Here is a 24,450-nt window from a genome sequence, read left to right as displayed (position 1 = left end):
GCGTAGCTAGGTAACCAAGGGCCCTGGGGCAAATTAAAAAATGGGGCCCCACTGCTATGTAAACTGATTGGGTTTTATCAAATAAAAATATGAAATATACAAATACTTTAAAAATGCTAAGCTACTTAAGCTCTTTTTTTGTGCACTGCAGGGCAGGCAATAAAAATATTAAACAGTAACAACATAAATTACAATTAATACTTGGTGTAAGTTTGGCTAATAAAACGAAATAGAGAAGATTCAAGGGTTTATTATATGAAGGTCGGGCCTACCAACTGACTAAATAACAATTATATTTACAATTTTTTCCTAGCTTTAGTTTTCGCAAAAGTATCAATGACTTCGTTTAAATCCAGTTTGATGCGGTTTTGTTTTCAATTGCTATTAGCGATAAATGTCGGAGTCGAGTTTGGTCCATATTATTTCTTAAATAATTTCCAGGTTTAAATCCAGGTTTGATGCGGTTTTGTTTTCAATTGCTATTAGCGATAAATGTCGGAGTCGAGTTTGGTCCATATTATTTCTTAAATAATTTTTTATTATTTTTAATTTGCTAAATGACCTTTCAGCTGCTGCAGAAGTGACAGGAATTGTAAAGAATAATAACATTACTGTAAATATTTCCGTTAGGTCGCATTCTAGCCCTCAATATCTGCTTATTATTTCCTTACATAATTCGTGAACAGTCCATGCTTGAGTTAGTTGAGGTAAAACTGGGTGGTAAATATTAATAAATTGAAGTGAAAAACTAGGGCCTATTATATCTGAATATTTTCTTTGGAATTCGTCACACTTTTGTAATAAAGTTGCTTCATCAACATGTAATAAAAATGTTGGTGTTAGAAAATCGAATATATGACAGACTGCACTCATACCAATAAAACGTGTACCTAATTGAGATATTACTGTGTCTAGTACATTATTGAAAATCTCAATTTTAAATATTTTTTCTCGGTTTGGAAATCGGTGATCAACAGCTAATTCATCAAAATGTTTTTTAACTTTTCTTTGCCTTTTTTCTTGAAAATGGGTATCAATACCATATTTTCTTGCAGTTTCACTGACTTTGAACTTGAATAATTCGAAATCATTTCTATAAATTTGCAACTTTGCTTTTAGTCTCTGCTAAAACTTTACTCGCCTCGCCCAAATTGATGTCGCATTTTTGTAAAGTTTTGGATGCATAATTGATGTCGTTCAATACACTGTGCATGAATTCGCAAAGCAACGCGAACTCGAAATTTAGCATTTTTGTTTTAATACTCTCTGCTTCACTACGCTCATCTATTTCTGATAATGCTTTGATAATATCAAAATAACGAAGTTTTATTGCGGATATCGTATTGACCCTACTGGACCATCTAGTCGGATTTAGTTTTTTTAGAGTGGTGTCCGATTCGTCAGTGAATTTTGACAGTAAAACCCAACGTTTGATGCTGCTTCCGAAAAAGTTATACAAATCTTGCAACGTTACGAAAAAAATCTGTGTTTCCACACAACTGCTAACGCCATCATTTATCACCAAATTTAAATTATGAGTGGCACAATGTACGTACTCTGCGTTAGGCTGGATATCCTTAATATGTTTTTGTACACCATTATACACACCACTCATCACACTGGCTCCATCATAGCCTTGCCCCACACATTTTTTTAAATCAATATTTTTGTCGATAAATAACGTTGTCACTTGGTTGACTAAATCTACTGCGCCATGTTTGATGGCTGCATAAAAGCCTAGAAACACTTCCTTTACTTCTATATCAATTGGCTGTCCATTTTCCGATCTGGTTATTACTGCATACCTCACAACAATGCTTAGCTGATCTACCTTCGATATGTCCAGTGTCTTATCCATTATGATAGTAAAAAACGGTGACGCTCTAATTTGTTCTAGTAGATGGATTTCGAGTTTGGTCCCCAAGCTCTCAATCATTTCATTTTGAATTGTTGCACTCAGATATCTTGTAAATCCTAAAAACTTAAAAAAACACAATTTCTAAAAAGTCATGATATTAAACAGTTAATAATCATAAACAAAATAAAACGATAAAAAAAACTTAGAAATAATTATTATTACCCTTGGGCATTATCCAAAACTTGCCGCAAAATGTGATCATATCGGTCGACAAGCTCTACAAAGGACAGAAAATTTCCGTGGTATCTTTTTTGACTTAAGTCTTCTTGACGTTCTCTCAAAGCCAAAGAATTCTTTGCTAGGGTAAGTATGGTATCGAATAACCTTTGAAGAACCATTTTCCAAAATGATGCTTCTCTTCGAATTTCATTTTCAAGTTCCTTGTCGATAGTATTAGCATCGTTTTTTTCCCCAAAATTCATAAACAGCGCATCCTTCCGAATGGCCACTCGAACAACTGTGTTGTTTAATTCTTTCTGATAAATGCTTCCAATCTCGAATTCCCGTACACCAAACATTATTCCTTTGTGAAGCAAATAACCAGCAGGGTTGACAATAGGCAGCGGCTAGTATTTTGGAATAACACAACCAAAAACGATTAACTGGCCCATATTTAGAACACGAAACGTAGTACGATTTTGAAAAACACCTATTGTTCTGGTTGATGTCTGTTGGAAACGGTCCTGAAGGCTGCAAAGGCCCCATATCAAGAATTTGACGTTTTTCGTTATCACTTAATATCTTGTTCGGGAAGTTTCCCAAGTCATAAGAAGATTTGTCGTACACATTTTCGAAAAATGTAGAGGTCTGTGGTTCTTCCAAACCCTCCGCTCTTATGTGTGTCATGCAAATATCATCCACGTTCACATGATCGGCGGCGGATATATCTCCAACTGCAATAATTGTCGAATCTTCTACAGTAGGCTTCTCAACCAACACTGCAGTTATCACATTATTTGAGTCACTATCAATAGAAATATTTTGGCCAGATGTACTTGCAGAAGGCTGACTAAAAAACTTGTCAATTTTTGGCAATTTTTGTTAACTATCTTCTCTTTCTTGGCGTTGTTTGCGTTTAAATGCACCACTGGGTTTCTTCTTTTTATCCATAATTTTAGTTTTCTAATTTATTTAAACAATACAATATTAGATTGTGCTCGAGTAGGTAGGTACTCACTGTTCACTGACGACGTTAAAAGTAAAATAAAAGGAAAGAGAAACACAATGATACGCTACAAGTGTCGTTGGGGAATCCCCGGAAAAAAAATTATCACCGTTAGTGTTACCACACTTAACGGTGGAGACTGTAATGGTTGGCAACTGTTTGGTGACCTTTTAAGGCGAACTTGACGAATTTTGTCATCCCGTCGGAGGGATGCGAGAGAGAGAAAGGTAGATGTATGTTTGATATAATCGGGAGAGGGTCTCCCTTGGTATTCTAAAAGCTGGAAGCTCTTACTGGAAAACAATGCCTATTTCTTTTGTTTTTGAATAAAGTTAAGTTTTATTGTTTTAAAAATCTGGTCTGCTTATTTATTGGAAAGGAAAGGCATCAGTCCCTCGGACCTGAATTAATGTGCCTACTGCAGGTGACTTGCATTTTTTCACGATATTTCTCGTTATACAATGAGCTGTAGCCGAAATCTATAGATTTGACACGATTTATTGACTTAACGGACATCAATATGAGTGGTAAAATCAAATAAAATTGAACCACTATATTGACCAGTACAAAAAAGTTTTTTGACATTAGCTTACTTACTCCTGATACAGCATTAATTTTTTAACCGTTCTCGAAAAAAAAATCTTAACTCGAATTCACAATAAAAAGCACATCGATGAATAATAAACCGCACATATCACTATCCGTCAAATTGACAACACTGCCAACCTACAGAAAGAATTTAGGGGAATTCCCTAGGCATAACTTTTGAATTTCTCGCAACTGAGTTGTCATGATTAAAGTGGGGTTGCAACCTGTCATATTTATTTTGAAAATGGGAGAAATTTCCAAAAGTTCAGTTCGATCGAGATTTCTGGTAAGGATACGAGGGCCCCCTGAGCTTGAGGGCCCTGGGGCACTGCCCCGCCTAGCCCCTCGGTAGCTACGCCACTGGCTGCATGGCAGGTCGCTAATTGTTCGTCCTCTCTCTGATTTTTTTTTATTTTTCGGTTTGAGGCGTTGATAGTTCTAGTTTCTCAACAGACTCCTCCTTTGACTCTGATGGCGCCGCAATAAGGAGCCAGGATTTCTTTTCTGAGATGCTCCCTTTTTATAGGAGCGACAGGTCCTCTGATGTTTTTTTAGGGGGGGGGGAGTTCCATATAAGTTTTTAAAGTTTGGTCTAGACTGGCCGGGTCGGCAATGTCATAAGTTGTTGGGGATCAGTTAGTTAAAACTACGTACGGTCTTACTCTTCTGAGCATAAATTTTCTTATTTTTACTAATTGGGAGGATTTTTACCGAAACTTTGTCACCAGGGCGGAAGTATAATGGCTGTTGACTACAGTCAAAATTTGCTTTCCATTGATCCTATTTGCATTCGACTCGTTCTTTGATCTGAGCTTTGATCTTTTTAGGTGTGGTGTTTTCTCAGGCACAAATTGCCATTTTCAATGAACTCTAACATCATGATTAATGTCATCTGTGGTTCGAAATTCCCTTCCAAACTGCAAATAGGTGGCAGTGTGTCCTGTTAGGTTCATGGTGAAATGTATCATGGGTACTTTCACTTCCCACGTATCGTGTGAGTCACCAACTAGAATGACTAGTATCGGTTTTAGATCTCTATTTTTCCTTTCAGAAGGATTTGCCTGAGGGTGATAAACAGATGCCAGGTCTTGCTTAATATCAAGTAAATTGCAAGTTTGTTGCATAACAGCACTAACAAATTATGTACCCTTATCACTGATCAACCTCCTGGGTAAACCGTAGAAAACTTCTATCAATGTTTTAGCACAATTTGCAGCTGTGATTTCCTGTAGGGCAAAGAGTCCTATCCATTTTGTACTGGTATCTTCAATGAGAAAGATCCTTCTTTCCCCTGTTTCTGGAAGTGGGCCAAAAAGGTCGGTTGCTAGAGTCTCAAACCTTTGAGCGTAAATCAGTGTTCTAAGCAATCCAGCAGGTTTGTATCGATTGCATTCTGCACAGGCTTTGATGTAATCAGAGATGTACTGTCTCATTCACAAGAAATAGTATCTGCAAGTGATCTTGTTGTAAGTGCGCTCTACACCATAATAGCCAGCTGTTAGAGAGTCATTGTACTCCTACAACACTCTGACGTTCATGAACGGGAACAACAAATTGAGCATCGTCCAACTCAGTTTTGGGCAACTAGCGCTATGAGATACCCTCATTCATTATGTATCCTCAACAAATAAAGTTGGCAAAATGTTCGTTTTTTTTTTCTTCATTATTTTCAAGACAGTCAATAATTTTCTTTAGTTTTGCGTCTGCCAGTTGTTCTTTTCTAATATCGCTAGACTTTCTGTTATTGTTCTGTTATTTATAGACATATTGTTAGATACAGCTTGCATTTCACACTTAGGATCTTCATATAGATATGTCGACCTAGAGAGTGGGTCAGCAACTACATTAGTTTTACCTGGAGTATTAATAGTCTTGCTAATAATAATTTTGTATAAATTGTTTTGGGGTTTTCAATCTTCTTTCTATGAGTCCTGTTGGCGCCACTCTTGGCTTCGTTTATCTATTTAATTTGGCGAAAAGAAAAGCTCTTGTCGTTTTTTGTTCTGTTATAGTCCGACGTCTTCTAAATGGCGTCATTCATTGTTTCATTAATAAATTGTTAAATAGTTATCGTTTGTCCTTAATTATTCGCAATTACAGTCCGCATATCGACTCCCTCAGCATGTTCCTGTCTATCCGGAGTTCAAACCTGATATAATTTGAAAATAACAATTTTGATCAACTTTCGTTTCGTCATAACTTCGTTTTGAAACTCATATTTTCAATTCATAAAAAGATAAAAATGACTGATACTGAGGAACAATATGAAAAGAGCTTAAAACAATTAAATCGTCGTCGTGGCAGCTCTAAAAGCAAAATTACTAGATTAGAAAGCTTTATTTCTAGAAATGGAAATGAGGCTGACTGTCTCGAACTGCAATCTCGTATCGATAGCATAGGATTAATTCTTCAAGAAATTGAAGTTTTAAAACTGGATTATTCTTAAATTTTGAAAGACGAAGAATTAGAAGCTTATCAATCCCATTTTGATGAAATGGAAGAACAAATAGAATCTTACAAGGTAAGCTTACAAAGAATTTTTTGTTCAAAAAGTTCTAATATTTCCCATTTGCATAACAGTGAACAATTAAGTACTGGGCAATTCCATATGTGACGGAATGACATTTTGACTTGCAAAATAACAATTAATTGAAGTTTCTATGTATCTAATTTCAAATAAAAAAAAATTTTCCTCATGCATATCATTATTATTGGCATAATGCGCTTCGTAAACTAAAAAAGCAGGATTTTCTATCTTTTTTACTTTTAATTTTACGAACTTTTTATTTGCGTGACGGAATGACATTTTGGCAATCAAGCTTTTGGCATGCCGCTTAGAACTGGTAGTTTCAGCGAATTTTGCAGCTATTATTTTTCTGAACTATTTTATACTTTCAGTATAATGTGTAAGCAATGTAAAATGCGAATTTGGAAAATTAACCTCAGGTTGGCTTGCAGTTATTAACATCTATTTGCTGTGACGGAATGACAAAAAGTTTAGTAGAAGAAAGCATTCATTTAGAAAATGGTTTATTAATATGTAAATGATAAACAGAATGTAACAAATAAACAGGATTAATATTTATGTAAGAATTAGTAAAAATTTCAACATTTTTAAAATTAGGTTGTTTCAGAAAAGGTTTTATATCTAACTTGCCAATGTCACATCTTATCTTCGTTCTCAGGAAATTTATGCATTATTAAGACATGTGACAGAATGACGTAAAAGATGTTACTTTTTTTTTTATATATTAAACTTAAAATGTTTAAATTTTGTTCTATATGCATATTTTTATCAAAATATTGCAAAAGAAAGATACATTTCTTTTATTTTATAAGTATTTTTCAAGAAAACAATTTGAGCACAAATGTGAACAATTCACTTGTCAGCCATGTGATTACTTTAGAATGCTGCCAGATTCAAAAAATTTAAAATTATCAAAAATGAAACAGCAATATGTAGACTTTGGCTATTTTTGAATATATTTTTAAAATTAAAATATGCAATTCATAAAAAAAAAATTTCACTTAAAAGTTGACACTTCCGTGGAATTGCCCTACTAGTAAAATAAATATTAAATTGCCAGATATTTGCTTGCCTTGTTTTGATGGAAAAATCGAAAATTGGAATAACTTTAAGCTTCAATTTGATAGTTTGATAACTAAAAATCAGTCTAAATAGCATGCAGAAATTGTTTTATTTGCGTTCAGCTTTAAAAGGTGACGCTAAATATATTGAAACGCCAGAAGATACTTATGAATCCTTAATGAAAATCCTAAAAGAGAGATTTGAAAATACTCGTTTAATTGTGAATAATTATATCTCGAACATTTTGACACTTTTAATATATTGCTGTTTTAATGTTTAGCACCTTACATGATTTTAGCTGTTCTACGCCCGCCATGTTCATGGGCTGTTGCCATGTCTGATGTGTATTTTATGTAATTTATGTTTCTACTGTTCTCTGGATATTTTTTTTTTTTTTGGATTTTAATAAACATTTACCCGTATGCCCTAAATAAGGGCGGGTCGGGGTAAATTCTTCCATATCTCGAACATTTTGAATTTTGAAAAAATTTCTGTAGAATCTTATAAAGAATTGAGACATTTAATTGATACTTTAAATAAAAGTTTAAGAGGTTTAAAATTAATGAAATTGGAAACTAATCATCTTGTTGAACAATTAATAATTAACATAACTGTTCAAAAATTGGATAAGGAAAGTCGCAAACAGTATGAAATGAGTTTAACTTCTACTGAACTTCCAAAATTCAATACATTTATGGAATTTATTCAAAAAAGATGTCAAACATTAGAAAATCTTCAGGGAAACCAATTTTTTGTGAATAAAGCTAAGAATATTCAACATCAAAACAAAGCACGCAACTTTGTTGTGAAATCGAATTACAACAAATGCCATTTGTGTTCAAAGGGCCATTTAATTTACTCAAGCATCACTGGCTGCGGTCAGTGTGCGGGTGGGTGACCAACTTGGATCAGTCTGCGTAGGGACCGAGGGTGTGCGGTATTGGTCCTCGTTAAACTGTGCTACCGTAAAGTGCTCGACTTCGCGCGCAGGTCGTTGGGCTACCGAAGCGGGGGTGCCATCCCCTCTGCAGAGGATCAAAATTGTGATGGCATGTCTTCGGATCATCCTCAGGGATGTTTCCCAGACCGTCGCCAATAGCCCATTGTGCAGCTCTAGTGCGACGTAAATCATCAACAACATTTAATTTACAACTATCCCTCTGTTTTAAAATTGTCACCAGTACTCAGATTTGATGTTGTTAAGAAAAATAATCTGTGCATTAATTGTTTAAATGCATCACATAAACTGAATTTCTGTCCATCGAAATTTACATACAAATTCTGTCAAGCTAAGCATAATTACTTAAAAAATCTTGGAAATGAACTTTTTGATCTGGTCTTGTTTTTAAATAGTGTCAATTTCTCAAAAAATCTGACGAGATTTGGCGTGGCATTTTTATTGTCTTTTCAGTTTTCAAATGTGATTTCTCACTATTACCTAATCCTACGACATCATAATTTAAGGCTTTTTAAAAAAAATAAATTTTGATGATCTAAATAAAATTAGGGATGCCGACTGATGCGCTTTCAGTAAAAGTTTTAATAAATTGGTGGCGAAATAGAATAAGGATAATTACGATTACTTTAAAGTGATACCACAACACAAGATAACTGCAATAAAGTTGCATTTTATATGATACTTTGAATTCTGTCCATCTGCAATAAAGTTGCATTTTATACGATACTTTGAATTCTCGATATGTAGTGGTGAAAAAAATACTGAACTAAAAATAACTTAAATTTAGTTTAGTATTTTTCATTTCCACTAGAAAATATTTTGGGACCACTAGAAAAAAATGCAAGTTGGCATCTCTGAAAAAGGCAATGTGCATTAACTTCAGATCAAATTTTATAAATAATTATAAAAATATAATAGACTCAACTTTCCTGTTTCTGAGAAAAAAACCCTTATAAAGATGAAAGGAGACGCTTGTGATATTGTAATACCATTTTTTTTGGGACAGGTGATGAATTTGAAAATTGATGCCTCAATTGACAAGCAAAAAATCACGATCCCAACGATACGCCTTCTAGAGGGGAGGATTTTTTCAGGCTTTTATTTATTAAGTTTTCATTTAGTTCTATCAGAATCATTTGTAGAGTAGGACGAAATTTTTTTTAGCAGCAAATAAGAAGCAAAAGTTCCCTAAAGAAAAGGCAGAAGAACTTCGAAAAACAACCCAGAACATTTATAAATCATATGGAAACAGAACAATTTCTCAATATTTTTTTCTTCTTTCCAATATCAACAAACTTGCATCGGATTAGTTTCGATTTCGTGATCGCGTACTATTAAAGATGTGAGTATCAAGGTAAAATGCATTTTTTTTTCTTTTCTTCAATTCGTTATAAATTAAAGGGAAGTTATTAAAGTCCACATTGCTTACATCATTCTAATAAATAAATGTGATTCCAGAAGTGCAAAACTGTTATAATCATAGAATATTCTTCTTCTTAATAGACTAATGAATATTTCTTTATCTGTATAATTCGGAAAACAAAAATAAAGAATCATCTGAATTACTTGTGTATTATTTGTGTTGATTATTAATACATTTTTATAATTTTCTTGGTAAGTATTTTTTAAATTTTGAAAGATTAATTTCAACTAGAATTCAGCTATTCTGATTTTATGTTACATATTGAAATTCATATCGAGATTTTACAATTACAAAATTTTATAGTGTGGTTCGTCATCTTAAAGTAGTGAAAGGAAAATCTATGAATATGTCACGGGCAATGTAAATAATTGGGCATTGTTTATAATTCCTGGGCAATTTAAAAAGTGCTCAAAAGGATATGACAAAATGATAAATTATGTAAAATGATAATTATTACATTGTCCGGTCATTATGTATAATGCTAAAGGTCAAGTGGGCAATTTGTGTCACACACAGCCACATGGTGTATTGGGACATTCATCCACTTTTAGATGCACCTGGATAATTTTTTTTAAATTTTTTCCCGCACATGCGCTGTATAAAGCAACTACTTCAATTAATCTTATCTGGCGCAGTTTTTTTTATTTTTATTAAATTTTAAAGCAATAATTTCGGTATCAGTTTAAAATTGATTCAAACGCTTTGTTAAATTTTTTTTAAATATTTAAGCTATAGCAAAAGTGGCACTAGACCTAGTATTTATTTCGGACATTTACCAAAGGTCTAGTCCAGTGGTTCCCAACCTTTTGTGAACCATCGCCCCCCTCTTGGGGTTGGCTGACACATATCGCCCCTTTCTCTTTTTGCTCAAAAAACCATTCATTGTTGCTTGTGAGCAACCAAACACTGAAAATATGCTATGTTATTTGATTTTGATTTAAATTGTAATGCAAATAAGGAGGCACATTTATCCTGTCATTTTTATTAATTAAAAAAAAATGTGCATCTTTTTTTTCGAAAAGGAAATGATATTTAAAACGGAATAATAAAAACAAAAATACATTTTTTTAAATTCATATTTTAATGTAATCAAAAAAAAAATGAAGAGGGAGAAAGTACTTTTTTACCTGTGCTTGGTGTCAGGTTTAATGCTCGTCAGATTTAAAGGCGGGTCTCCTTTGAACAGGGTTCCCACGGTCCTTAAAAACTGCTTAGTTTTTATTTTGAAAATTAAGGGCCCTTAAAAGTACTTAATTTTGATTCACGGTCCTTAAAAGTCCTTAATTTCTAGTATCACTAGTTGGTTGGAACAATTTTTTTATCTTGGGAAAATATCCACAGTTAAAAAGTACGTCTTTCGCCTAGAATGAGACCCTGCATCGAGGGTAGAATATTTTGAATGCGTGTGAGGGTAGGGGTTACAAGCAAGTGGAAGAAAACACGTCCATATTGTTTTTTTTTCTTTTATAAATTTTTTCATTAAAATATTTCTTTCTGGATCACTCTGAAAGAAAAAAATTTAGTGTGGGGAGAGGGGAGCGTGATACTGCAGGTGGGTAGAGGTCTTGACTTATTTTTAGACAGTACTTAGAGGTACTTTTTCAGCTGAAGACCTGCATTGACCTTCTACATCCACAGGGTTCGAGAAATTCATTTCTTCTGATAGCACACGTGGTAGCTTTGATACTTCATTCAAATGTGAAATGTTAGAAATGCCAGGAAAGTGTGTTTTTTATAATTTATGGACACTTGATGAAAAATATAAGGAATGGATCAGCATCTAGTGATCGTCGCAAAGCAAAGTGGATTTTTTTCATTGTATCAGATTTTCTTCTGAAATTGAATTTTATAAATGACTCCATTTTTTTAATATTAGGGATATTACGAATATTCGGCAAAGTATAATTTTAATCAGGAAAGTCATTTTCGTCGTTTTCTCATCGACACTTTTTTTTTTTAAGAGTGAAATGTTTACTTTCTGTTTTCACTTTTGCTGGGTTTTTCTTATTTTATAGCGCGGCATTTTAACAGCGTTTCTGATATATTTTATCTCCACTTTTTCTTTTAAAGTTATACAGATAATTAGATAACCAGTAAAATAGAAAATTGATTTTCTACGTTGCAAGTTTTGTCTTAAGAATTTAGGAAAATTTTCTGTTTCTCTTTTGCTTTTTTGATTAATTGTGGTTTTTTTATTTATTTTGATAGCATATTTTAAAGAGCTTCTTTTTCGTCTTTTTTTCTAAAAATCCGGCGATGGGAAGCACTTAAAGTGTAATTTTCAACGTTAAATTTTTCTTATAAAAATTTAGAACGATTTTTTGTTTTTATTTCGTTTGGCTTTCACATTTTTTTTTTTAAATGATGCGGCAATTTTAAAGAGCGCTACTCTTAGACATTTTTAAATCGATGTATCGAGAATTATCGACTTAATGCACATATCGGCAAGCCGATATAATTACTTTTATCTTAGGTGATGCATCAGGAATCTGATTTAAGACGCTAGCGATTTAACGTGCGAGGATTCTTGCCTAATCGATGTATCGCGAATTATCGACGTAATGCACATATCGGCAGGCCGATATAATTTCTTTTATCTTAGGTGATGCATCAGAAATCTGATTTAAAACGCTCGCGGTTTAACGTGCGAGGATTCTTTCCTAATCGATGTATCACGAATTATCGACGTGATGCACATATCGGCAGGCCGATATAATTTCTTTTATCTTAGGTGATGTATCAGGAATCTAATTTAAGACGCTCACAATTTAACGTGCGAGAATTCTTGCCTATGCTAAGGCTCCTATACTATCAGAGCTGACCTATCAAGCAATATTGGAGCAAACAAGTTCGCAAGTTAACGTTATGTTAGTATAGTGCTTATGTTAGCTCTTTGCTCCAAAAATAGATGATAAGTCGGCCTGTCTAATTCAGGGGCTCTAGCCTATGCTAACGCTATCAACGCGCTGACGAAGACTATTTTGATTTCATCTTGCTGCGAAGATGTTGATTACATTTTTAGCTACGAAGATGAAGTTCGTTTCGTGATATTGAATAACGACGAGTGAGGGTCAGTGTTGAAATATAGAACGCGATGCATAGTTTCCTTGCCATTTTTGGCCAAAATGCCTTCCTTGCCATTTTTGACCTTGGGATTTTACGTTTCTTGAAGATTATTTTCAGCGGGACTTATCTTGCTTTCGCTGTTCGTTTTATTTCAACTTAATATAACGTTTCAAGTAAATTATTTTCAGTGACACTTCTGCTACTTAGCGATCGTTGCGTATTATTTCGTCACTTTTTTTCTGTTTGGATTTAACGTTGTCAATTATTTTCAGCAGACCTACTGTTACTTGGCGATCGTTGCTCAATCGCAGTTATCTTAAATTTTCGTTCTGAACTTAATATATTACTGAAACGAAATCATGAATTAAAAAAAAGGATTCTTTATTGATTTTTTTAAAAGTGATACAATTTAATATTTTATATATTTTGTATTTAAGTAATTTATATTTTGTCATAAAAAGTAATTTTTTTTTAAAAATATATTTAATTCACGTTGCACCCCAGAGCCCAAGGTTAAGAAAACTAAGATGGGCATAGTAGGCCTTGGCCCTCTATGGGCTGTCGCGCCATTGAGTTTAGTTTTTTAAGTATATAATAATTTGATTAGCTTTTAAACCAATAAATCTTCAGTCGCTTTTAGTTTAAAAAAATTAGAACAAAGCCTACATTTAATTAATTTGTTTTTATTTTTGAGGAAATTGAAACAGAGTTTGTGTTCTTTCTTTCTTTTTTTTTTTTTTTTAATTTGGTTGTTAGTTAAAATGACAAAATTTTTTTTAAATAAATGAAAAGTTAAGCAATGTTTTAACGCTTTTCAATAATTTAGCAATAGTGCTCTTAAATATAGAATATATATCTATATTTTTTTAAAAATTCCTTCAATACATGTTCGTTAATAATTTGTCAGATAGTGAGTATTATTTTTAAGCATTTAAATCTTTAGTCTATTTCATTTTCAGAAAGGAAAATAATAATAAATAAATAAAAAAACTTACATTTAAACCATTTGACCATTAGTCAATACAACTTTATTATTTTAAATAAGTAATTAACAAAAGCCTAGCAATGTTTCAAAAGCACATTTTTTTTAACAAATAATCTAAAAAATGTTTTATTTAAGTGGACATTTTCTTTTTTTTTAAATTTGTAATGTATGTAAAATATTTTGTAACAGTTTTATTATTATTTTTAAAAAATCTAAGTCGTTAGGTACTGAATATATTCTGATTTTAATCATTAAATTTTTTATATTTTGTGATTTTAATATATCTTTAGCTTATTATAATTAGGTTTTACTTGGTTTAAAATAATTGTCTTAACCTCAATAAACTTATATTTGTTAGTTTCTTTTTGTCTTGGTTTAGTATCAGTCACTCAAAATAATATTTTTATTAATTTAATGAATTTACCATCTTAATTTATATATTTCTATCTGTTTACACAATTTCTTTCTATTTTTAAAATAGAAAATTTAATGTTTAATCAGAATTCTTTGAGTTTTTCTTTATATTCTTAAAAGCTATGTGAGGTGATTAAATGCAATTTAATCTTAATTAAATATAGATTATTTGTATTGAAGATTTCTTTATTTAGTTTTTTTTTTAAAATTTTTTAAAGGATGACTGAGTTGAAGAGAAGCTATTCCATTTTTTTAATTTATTATTATTAATCTATGATGTTTTATTTGATGAAAATAATCATTTTTAAGGTCCTTAATTTCTACAAAAAAAGTCCTTAATTTTTTTGATAAAAGTCCTTAAAAGTGCTTAATTTTTGCTTTGATAAAAGAGTGGGAACCCTGTTTGAAGCAAATGTACAACCTATCTCTTTGCTTTGTGAGCAGCTGGAAGACAGAACTAAATCCTCTCTCCACTAAATATGTTGACGGGAACGAGATGAGAAGCGGCTCAGTTTGTTTCCACAATTGTGGATAAGTGTCCATAAGCTTTACCCAAGCTAACTCGTAACCGTATTTTTTAAAGACGACTTAAGCCTGACAGTCATACTGCAAATCTGAAATCTTAGTCTACAAAGAGGAAGAGAGCTTATCCACAACTTCAAAAGAGAAGGGATCGAAAATCCAATCCGGAATTTCTAATTTCATCAAATCTTTAAATCTTGTAACTGATCAAGGTGATCAGTAAAAATTAAGATTTTATTTTCGAGAATCTCGATATCTGCCATTGAACACTTTTTAAGAGTTGGAAATTGCATTAGCTCTTTGCGACCAATGTTTGACTTGTAGATGTCAAACTTGGCGATGAATGAAGATATGATTCCCTTAGCCTTGATAATGTTCATTTTATTTCCTTGAAGTTTTACGTTGATTTACTTCATTTTTTCAAAACTATCAGTTAAGTACGTAGCTTCCAACTTGTTTTGCCTAGAAACTCTCACTTAAAACAGGATCAGTGGTGTCGAGAAACTCGGTAACCGAATCCATCAATTCGAAGAAACGGCTCAGTTTCCTTTTGAAAGCCATCTCACAGTTGCATGTAGGAGCAGTAATTCAAAATCTTCATCATTTTCATGGCAAAATTCTCGAAACAAACGGTTATTAGGAGAATTAGCTTTTATTTTACTGATGCCAAAGATAACCAATTTTTCGCAGCCAAAAGTTGACGATGACTGACATAATGAAAGGTGAGATAACTTCAGGTACTTCTTTTTTAAGGTGACCCAGAAACCCAGTATGACAACCAGACATGGTTGGAGCACCATTTGTTGCACAAACACTTACATTTGTGAGGGGAATTTTGTTTTACATCAAAATAATCTTTGACCAATTTAAAAATCCACGATCCTTTTGTATCTGTGTTCAAAGTTCTTGTAAACAACATTTCCTCGTTAATCTCCTTACTCTCATTTATGAATCTCACGTAAGCTAAAACAGCTTTGTTATCTATTACAGTTGATTCATCAATCTGCGACGCAAATTTACCTTCTTTCAGAAATTTGATGAGTTTTGATTCAACGTCTGCGGCCATCTCATCAATACGCCTGGAAACAGTATTATTGCTCAGAAGAGCAGAGTGACTTATCAGATTTCCGCCTGCGATACCAAAACGTATGACGAAAACGATCCTGCACTTGAATTTTTTTTAAATTTTTAACTATCATAATTCTTTGTCTACACCAGAACCATAGGTTTCATATATATTTTTAATTTCATTCTCAAATAGCCTTTATTATTAATATTATTAGCAATTTTTATCTTTTGAGTACTCGTCGCCCCCTGATCGCCCCCCTAAGGATTATCGCCCCCTTGAGAACCTCTATCGCCCCCTTTGGGGCGATCGCCCCCAGGTTGGGAACCACTGCTAGTCATACTAGGTCTGGTTAAGTGCCATTGCCCGGTATATCCTACACTGATGTTTTTTTAAGGTCAAGTGCCACTGCCCGGTATACCTTACACTGATGTTTTTTTAAGGTCAAGTGCCACTGCCCGGTATACCCTACACTGATATTTTTTTTAAAGTCAAGTGCCACTGCCCGGTATACCCTACACTGATATTTTTTTAAAGTCAAGTGCCATTGCCCGGTATATATTTGCCCGATACTCCAAACACTGATGTTTGTTCTAATCTATTGTCAGTAAGTATTAAAATATCGAATAAATGTAATTATCTACGAATGAATTAGTATCAAATTGGATGTAGTAAATATTTCGGACATTCACCAAAGCGACTAATTTGATTGTCAACTTTCACCGGTGAACATTGGCCAGCCAGAATCACACCACACGCGCGTGGTTGTCTCATTGCTGTCAATTAATCAAAGTGCTCAAAGAAATAATAGCGGTATTTATAATGACCGGGCAATGTGAGAAATTATCGTAAAGTAATTCAAATTTATCAAATTGCCCAATTTTAATGGTCATTATTCATTATAACTAAGCATTATGAATACTGACCTAAATAAATACATTGCCCGTAACATATATATTATTTGAGAACAAAATTTTCAAACGAAAAACACTTAATTTTAGAATTCTCCGGATCTATAAAGCAGGGAAGTGTTGGGATTTATCTAATAATAAAAATTTTACTTGTAAATTTTTTTTTTTTACTAATTTGATGATACTTCTCTACAGACATGGGTGAAAGCCCTTATATAGCAAGACGGAAAAGAGAAAAACTTGGTACGTAAGACATTTCATTCCAGCATTTTTTTCGAAAAAAATGAAATATCTGAACTATCAAGATTTCTTTTATAATTCTGGCATATATATAAAACTGCTTCTTTTCCAAGATAAAGTAGATATTGTTGAAAAATTTAAAAAAAGAATAAGTAAACTCCTCCCCAAAACTAGCTATAACTGAAATGGTTTTACTACCAGCCTTTCCTCTTTTCCGTCTCGCTTTCAACCCTGTCTACAGAATGATTTTTTACTTCTGATTAAGAACTTTAAGACTAAAAATAAAAAAAAAATTTGAAATTTTTTTATTTCAATATGAGGAATTTTGAGATTTTTTTTTTATCCTAAGCATTTTTTATTTCACGTTTTTTAGTTTATAAATAATGATTTTTTATTGAGATTTCAAATTTTTAATAAAAATTGTTGTCAAAAAACATTTTTTTGCAAAATTAAATGATATAATATTATGTGTTTCTGAGTACTTTTCACACATTTTAATGTTTCAAGTAATATGATTAAGAAATGTAAGTTTTATTTGTCACCACTTTTTACAATTTTAGACTTCATTGGCAACCACGGAATAATCTTGTATCAGACCTTTATCTATTCTTTTAATATACAATTTATTTACTTCACTGACTGTTACGGACATGATGTGAAGGCTAAGGTCATAAGGTTCAAGTACGCAGCTCCGATTTACGAACGAAGTGAAGGAAAGAGCACTGTCACGAACAGGTTGAGAGTCATACTTAGTTTGTTTAGAAATAATAAGAGACATTTTACATACCTGCCAACTTTTACGCATTTGGCGTAAAATTTTATTTCTATCTTTAAAGTGGTAGTAAAATGTATGCTTTTTATATATTTCTTGCATTTATTAACTTAATCTATAATCTTTTTCACTACCACTACTTTTAAAAATATTAAGCACATATATAAATGTGTAATACTGCGGTAGAATGCTTCGGAAAATACAGTGCATGTTTCTACCTAAAATTGTAATTTAAATTCCATTTTACTACCACTGGGGAAAATGATCATCAAAAGGATTAAAAGTTGGCAGGTATGCATTTAACTTTCTGAAAAATTAAAAAAATATTAATAATAAATGAATCTCTTTTAACTACCACTAAATTTTAAAATAATTTATTTACAAGAATTTTTTTAATCCATGCAATTCTAGAGATGTATACAACTCCAGAGATGTTTCCGGCCGTGCAGGGGCGTACGCAAGGGGGGGTAGGGGTTTAAACACCCCCCTTGAACTCAGACAAAGTGAATTTACAAAATAATACAGACAGAAACAAAAATTTCAGTAGAAATTATGCTGGCCATTATTTTTTAAGACTATATATTTTTATTTGCCTTATGCCTACTTTTTTTTTCTCTCGGTATTTCTCAGAATACTGAAAAAACATTTATGTACTTTTGAAACCAAATTCACGTGATACTGTTACGGGCGAGCCCCGATCGCTGGTTCCTTTCTGTCCTGCCAGTCGCGATAGTTATCGAGACTGGCTGGCATTCGCGAGGTCTGGAATCCTAGACGTTCTGTCGTCTTTGAGACAATTCGAGAATTTTGTAGATGCGGTTAAAAAAAATTTTATGAAAAGGGGAACGGAGTACAGTGGAGTTAGTTGGTCAGACTAAGAGTTATCTCTGCCGCTTGTCTTTCGGAGCTTGTTTCTAAATCTGTTTTGTTTTGGAGACACTGTGCTGATGGTTGAAGTTATTCATTCCAGCTCGAAACTTTGAGATCGTAGCTTAGCGGATATTTCTGTGCCAATATAGTATATGTATATATTTTTGCTGTTCTTGGATCTTTAGGATGTCTAAACGCAAGAATTTAACAATTTTTAATTACTTTGAGAAAAAATCTCGACTTGAAATTAGTGAGGTGACAGCATCTAGTACCACTGTAAGTTTTTCTGTTGAACAGAAATGTGATACTTCCGTTGAAGAAAACGTTTCTAGCGTAACAGAATCTGATGAATGTGAAAGCGGCCCTCAAAGTGTTACTTCCCACCCATATGACATTGGACTTTTTTCAGAAGATAATACATGCGAGGATAAAAAACTGGATATACTTAAAAATGTTTGGGAACCCAATCCAGCATTTGTTTTTCCTGAAAAAGGAAAAAGAAAATTGAAATTTCAGTACAAATGGCTTTATCGCTGGAAATGGCTTGCATATTCAGAGGTTAAGGGTGGTGCTTTTTGCAAATTTTGTGTACTTTTCGCCCCAAGTGGTGCCGGTTCTGGAAAGCAACCTTTAAGCCAACTGTGCAATGTAAAATTTGACAACTGGAAAAATACTGCAGAGCGATTTTCTGAACACGAGAAATGACTTTATCACAAAAAATCGATCGAAACTGCTGGGACATTAAACGATATTTTACTTGGAAAGATGAAACCTGTGGATGAACAAGTTGACAGTGCAGCAAGCAGAAGAAAATTAGAAAATAGAAAAAACATTACTCCAATCATTGAAACCATCCTATTTTGTGGAAATCTAGGTCTCGCTCTAAGAGGACATAAGGATTCGGGAATAATTGCTGAACAACCAGGCGAAGAGAGCGACGGAAATTTTCGGGCATTGCTTCGTTTCCGGAATAAGAACGATTCGACTCTTAAGAACATTTTAGAGTCAAGCAGAAAAAATGCTCAGTATACCAGCCCTCGATTTCAGAACGAAGTTATTGAGGTTTGCAATATTTTAATCCTGCAAAAACTAGTCAGGAAGATTAATGATGCAACTTGCTTTTCCATTCTTGCAGATGAAACAACTGATATTGCAGGCATAGAGCAATTATCGTTATGCGTTCGATATGTTGATAAAGAAAATTTTAACATCACCGAACAGTTTTTGCAATTCATATCGGTGCATGACTTAACCGGACTCTGTGTACATTGCTCCGCTCATAGCCTCAATTTGGCTGTATCAAATGCATGTGAAATAACTGGCATTAGAAATTGCTTAAGGACAATTAAAACATTATACGACTTTTTAAATACGCCAAAAGGACAGTATGTCCTATCTTCAGTAATAGAGGAGATGGGAACCAGCTCTAAGAGGGAGAAAATTAAACAGCTATGTGCAACCCGTTCGATGGAAAGATACGACTCAGTAAAGATACGACTGGTGGAACTTTTTGAGCCTATCGCCGAAACACTACAAAAATATCAGAATGGAAGGATAAGGAATCAGCTACCCAGGCTAATTCTTTACTGTGCACAGTATCTAATTGCCAGTTCGTAATATCTCTTTTGTGCATTTACAAAGTTTTCACCATAACAATCCATCTCTGTAGATACCTACAAAAAACAAGCATAGATTTGATAGAGGCAGTGAGTCTTGCTGAAGATGTCATTAAAGATCTAAAATTAATGCGTGAAAATGCCACTGCAACATTCTCTGAAATATTCAGCTCTTCTTCTCTTATGTTAACAAGCATTGGATCTTCCACTTCCATGCAAATCCCTAGAATAACGGGAAGACAGAAAAATCGCGATAATTTTCCCTCATCGACACCGGAAACTTATTTCAGAGTTAGTGTTTTTATTCCATTTATAGAAAATTTTATAACACAATTAGACTTAAGATTTGTATCGCATCGTGATATTTTGAAAGGATTTCAGTGTCTTCTACCTGCCGATCCTTTCATTTGCCAACCTTCAAACATAAAGGCTTTTGAAGCATTAGTGGAATTTTACGCTCAAGATTTGGATACCTGTAAAGAAAGCCATAAGTCTGAACTAAAACTCTGGTATAAGAGATTAAAAAGGATTAGTGAAGACGGAGGTAGTGTTCCAAAAACTGCGGCGGATGCTCTTGGAATGTGCAATAAAGATATAACACCAAACATTTTCAAACTCCTAGAAATATTGGTCGTTCTACCTGTTTCAACCATAGAGTTAAGAGTATAAGTAGAGATGGCATTTCCCACCCTCCTATGAGTAGAAACTGAAGTAACTGTCGGCCATCTTGGATTATGCAAAGCATTCATTGTAACCTATGGTTGCATGGCTAATAAATGGAAGTTTTTGAGTGTCAAACAGTTGCTTTTAGTTACAAGAAAAAAAATCCTTTATTACAATTTAATATTTATATAAATAACATAACTAAAGATTAAATTTAATCATTTTTATGCCAAAAAATCTAATATTTTATGTATGTAGATTTATTTTTTTGACATATAAATGAAAAAAAAAATAGTTTAAATTGAAAAGGTTTTTATTTTAAACTATTATTTTTTTTATTTAATGCTTAAAAAAGGGAGAAAAAAAACTAAAGTTTTTTGTTAGTTAATTTTTCATGCATTTCTTAATTTTAGAAGAAAAACTTTCCCTTTCATAAATTATATCCCTCAATTGAAGCAGTCATTTTTTGTTGATTGAATCATCATAGAAAATAAATGAATTTTAATACTTTAATAAAAGTTGTAAAAAAACATTTGATATTTATTAAAAAATTTGAATTAAACGCTTTCTATATTATTATATTTATTTTATATATTTATTTCATTCAATAGAATAATACTGAACTTGAAATTCTTTTTTCTCCGTTTATGAAAATGAATTTCTATTTTATTCTTAAAAAATACACAGACATAAAAGAAAAATAAATCATTTTATTTATTTTTACATTATATACCATCAATTTCCATATTTTTTTAAAGTAAGTACTATCAGAGTTTATTAGTCATTCTTCACTCACAAATATGAATAATATATGTTGGTTATTCGACAGTAAAATATTGCATTAAATGTATTACAAGTGATAAGAATTTAAAAATATACACTTATTTATACACACATTTAAAAGTACACAAAAAACAAAAATTTAAAAAAACCTAACTTTATTGTTAACAATTTTTTCGTGCATTTATTAATTTTAGAAGAAAAACTGTCCCTTCATAAATTATATATCCCTCAATTGAAGCATTGTCATTTTTTGAAAAGAATTGAATTGTAATAAGAGTTGTAAAAAACATTTCATACAAATGTTAAAAAATTTGAATTAATACTTTAATTTGTCACGATCTTGTAAATGGTTTTTGCAATAATATTGAAAATGATGAATAGTTTAATAATTATTAGAGTAAATTAATTAACAATAAGAGTTTTTATTCACTAAATTTTTTAAATCAATGAATCTGTAAGACCATTAAGCAAATTTATTTGTTTAAATAAAATCATGATTTTTATCAACCTTGCTTTTTAGAATGAAATTAGTTTTGCATCTTTCCCATATGTAGTTCTCAAAGCTCAAGTAAAATTTAGGCATTTTTAAAAACCTAAATTATGCAACATATAAAATGAAATATACTTTTGTAAAAATCCGCCAATAATAAAGATGAATCAAATGATTTATAATTTGAGTAATTCTAAATTTAACAATGTAATTACTGTCCTTTGAATAACATTGTTTTTGTCAAAAGTTGTCTATCTGAAAGAGAATTTTGAAACAAATTTTTACAATAATACTTCATTCTTATACTTAGGTATTGATTGACAATTGCTTTTACGAGATGAACAACATGATTATCAAGCGGATCGTTGTCATATTGATGGTCATTTAAATCTATAAATAGATATTTCCAGTTCACACTTTGAAGTACTTCAATTTTAATTTTTTTTAAGTTTAAGCTATTTTCTTTACGTTGCCGAAAAACCATTTCACTCTTTTTACAAATAATAAAAACGTCATCACTGGGATGAACCAGTTTACCATTGTATTTGAAAGAAATCAAAGATAATTTTTGGGGTGTTTCCATCTTAGTTAAGGATGCTATACATGTTACACATTTTAAAATATTTTGCAGTTTTTTTGCAACAAAACCTGATATATACTACACAATATCTTGTGAACATTCACTTAATGAGCTATATAGAAACACATTGTTATGTTCACAAGTATCTATTATCAAAGTTTCATCAAATGAAGAAGTGCTTAAATTGATGACATTTTCTGAAGAATGAAAATTTGGCACACTTAAAATGCTAATTTCATCTAATGGTATGCAGTTACCATTGGTGGACGAATGTATTTGTGACTGAACAAGAAGCTTTTTATAAGCTGCTCGAGACTGGCGTGCTGTTGGATTGTTGTTGTTTCCACCGTGGAATCTAATAGATGAAAAAAATAACTCCAAATGGTCTTGGCTGAATTTGTAACATGGGAATGTAATGGGGTAATGGGGTTTTAGCAGAAATGTAATGGGGTAGCATTTGTAATGGGGTTTTAGCAGAAAAGATTAAGCGCTGAACTAAGTTCAGTAAGCTTTTGATACAAATCTTGAAACCTAAAAATCCAGTTTTCCTATTGGAATCCAATATTTTGTTGCCATTTTTACAAACTTTCAATGAGGATATATAAGAATGAGCCATTCTTAAAAAGCTTTCTATCTCATTAAAAAATTTTTCATTAATAGCTTTTTTAAAACCATACTGTGAAAGAGATCTAGTGTTTAAACAATCAAACAAATCATTAAAAATGCGTAAAAACTCAACAGTTGCTTCACTTCCTTCAAATTGTGGAAGTTTTAATTTAACTCTACAATAGTCAATCGAATCAGCCACACTTTTACTAAAAAGTTGTGAGGCAAGTTTCACTTTCATTTTTTGTTTAAAATAGTTCACATGAGCTGCCCTTAGCTTATTAGCCAAATGTAAACCTTCATTTTCTTGAAGTTTGTTTAATTCCTTAATAAATCTAAATTCTATTAGAGAATTTTCTTAGGCAATGCTTCCCTTGTCTCCAAAAGTATTTCTGACTAACTTTAACATGTGAGAAGGATCCAAAAAACTGAAATAAAACTATTAGAATTAGCAGGATTCTGAAATGTTGTAATCAAATTTTCATGCTCTAAACAACATCCAAAGTTTTTTGTCATTGTCAGATTTGTAGCTAGTCCATCAAAGGTCAAAGAAACTACGTCTGCACCAATTTCGTGAAGCAAAGTAAGGCAAGTACTTAATAAAGTTTTTTTCTGACTAGCATTTATGCCAGCAGTTAGAAAATATCCCAAAGGCAGCTTCCAATTATCATTTATACATACGAGTAATACAACAAAGGCTTCTTTAGCCATCGGAAGTGAATCATCATTTTCATTTTGTCCAAGAGTGACGTGCCCATGGAAATTCTCTCCATCAAACTCAACATGCTGGCGTATGGCCATTTCGTCAAATACTAAGCTGAAGTATAAATGGTAGGCAGTGTTCTTTATTTTTAATTCCACAGCATGAAAGCATTCATTTGTCAAACCAGGTTCCCCATCAATCCTTTGGTACCATCTAGCCAGCGTTCTTTGATGAGGTAAGGCTAAATTGAAGGTTTTAAGCTCAAACTCATACGCTCTCGGTGAATAGAAGTGCAGAGTTAACGCAAAAGCTCGGAGCTCATTTAAATAAGCTTTAGGTTTTGCTTGGTTTGATGCACTAGCCAATTGCCTGGTCAAAAACTCTTTGTTTACACTGGAAACAGTTTCTAATACATGAATTGCATCTTCATCAACAAGTTTTTTCTTTTGCAATTCAGAGAAAAGGATATTCAAGGATGTTATTTTTTTTCTTGTACCGTCTAGTTTTCTGGTGAAGCACTTT

The 24,450-nt window shown here is 32.4% G+C and overlaps 1 protein-coding gene across 1 annotated transcript; it reads right to left on the bottom strand.

The window, feature by feature from the left end:
• Window positions 1-1,093: 1,093 nt before the first annotated feature.
• On the bottom strand, window positions 1,094-1,858 carry LOC147809474 (zinc finger MYM-type protein 1-like). Its single transcript, XM_087162835.1, has one exon. The coding sequence runs from the start codon at window positions 1,856-1,858 to the stop codon at window positions 1,094-1,096; it is 765 nt and encodes a 254-aa protein (XP_087018961.1).
• Between the last annotated feature and the right edge of the window lie 22,592 nt (window positions 1,859-24,450).

The sequence above is a fragment of the Parasteatoda tepidariorum genome, chromosome 5, assembly GCF_982258835.1.
Source record: "Parasteatoda tepidariorum strain Cologne lab strain chromosome 5, Ptep-v5.0, whole genome shotgun sequence".
Taxonomy (NCBI): Eukaryota; Metazoa; Arthropoda; class Arachnida; order Araneae; family Theridiidae; genus Parasteatoda; species Parasteatoda tepidariorum.
Note: the sequence above shows the minus strand (reverse complement) of the source record. Positions and strands in the feature narration are given on the sequence as shown.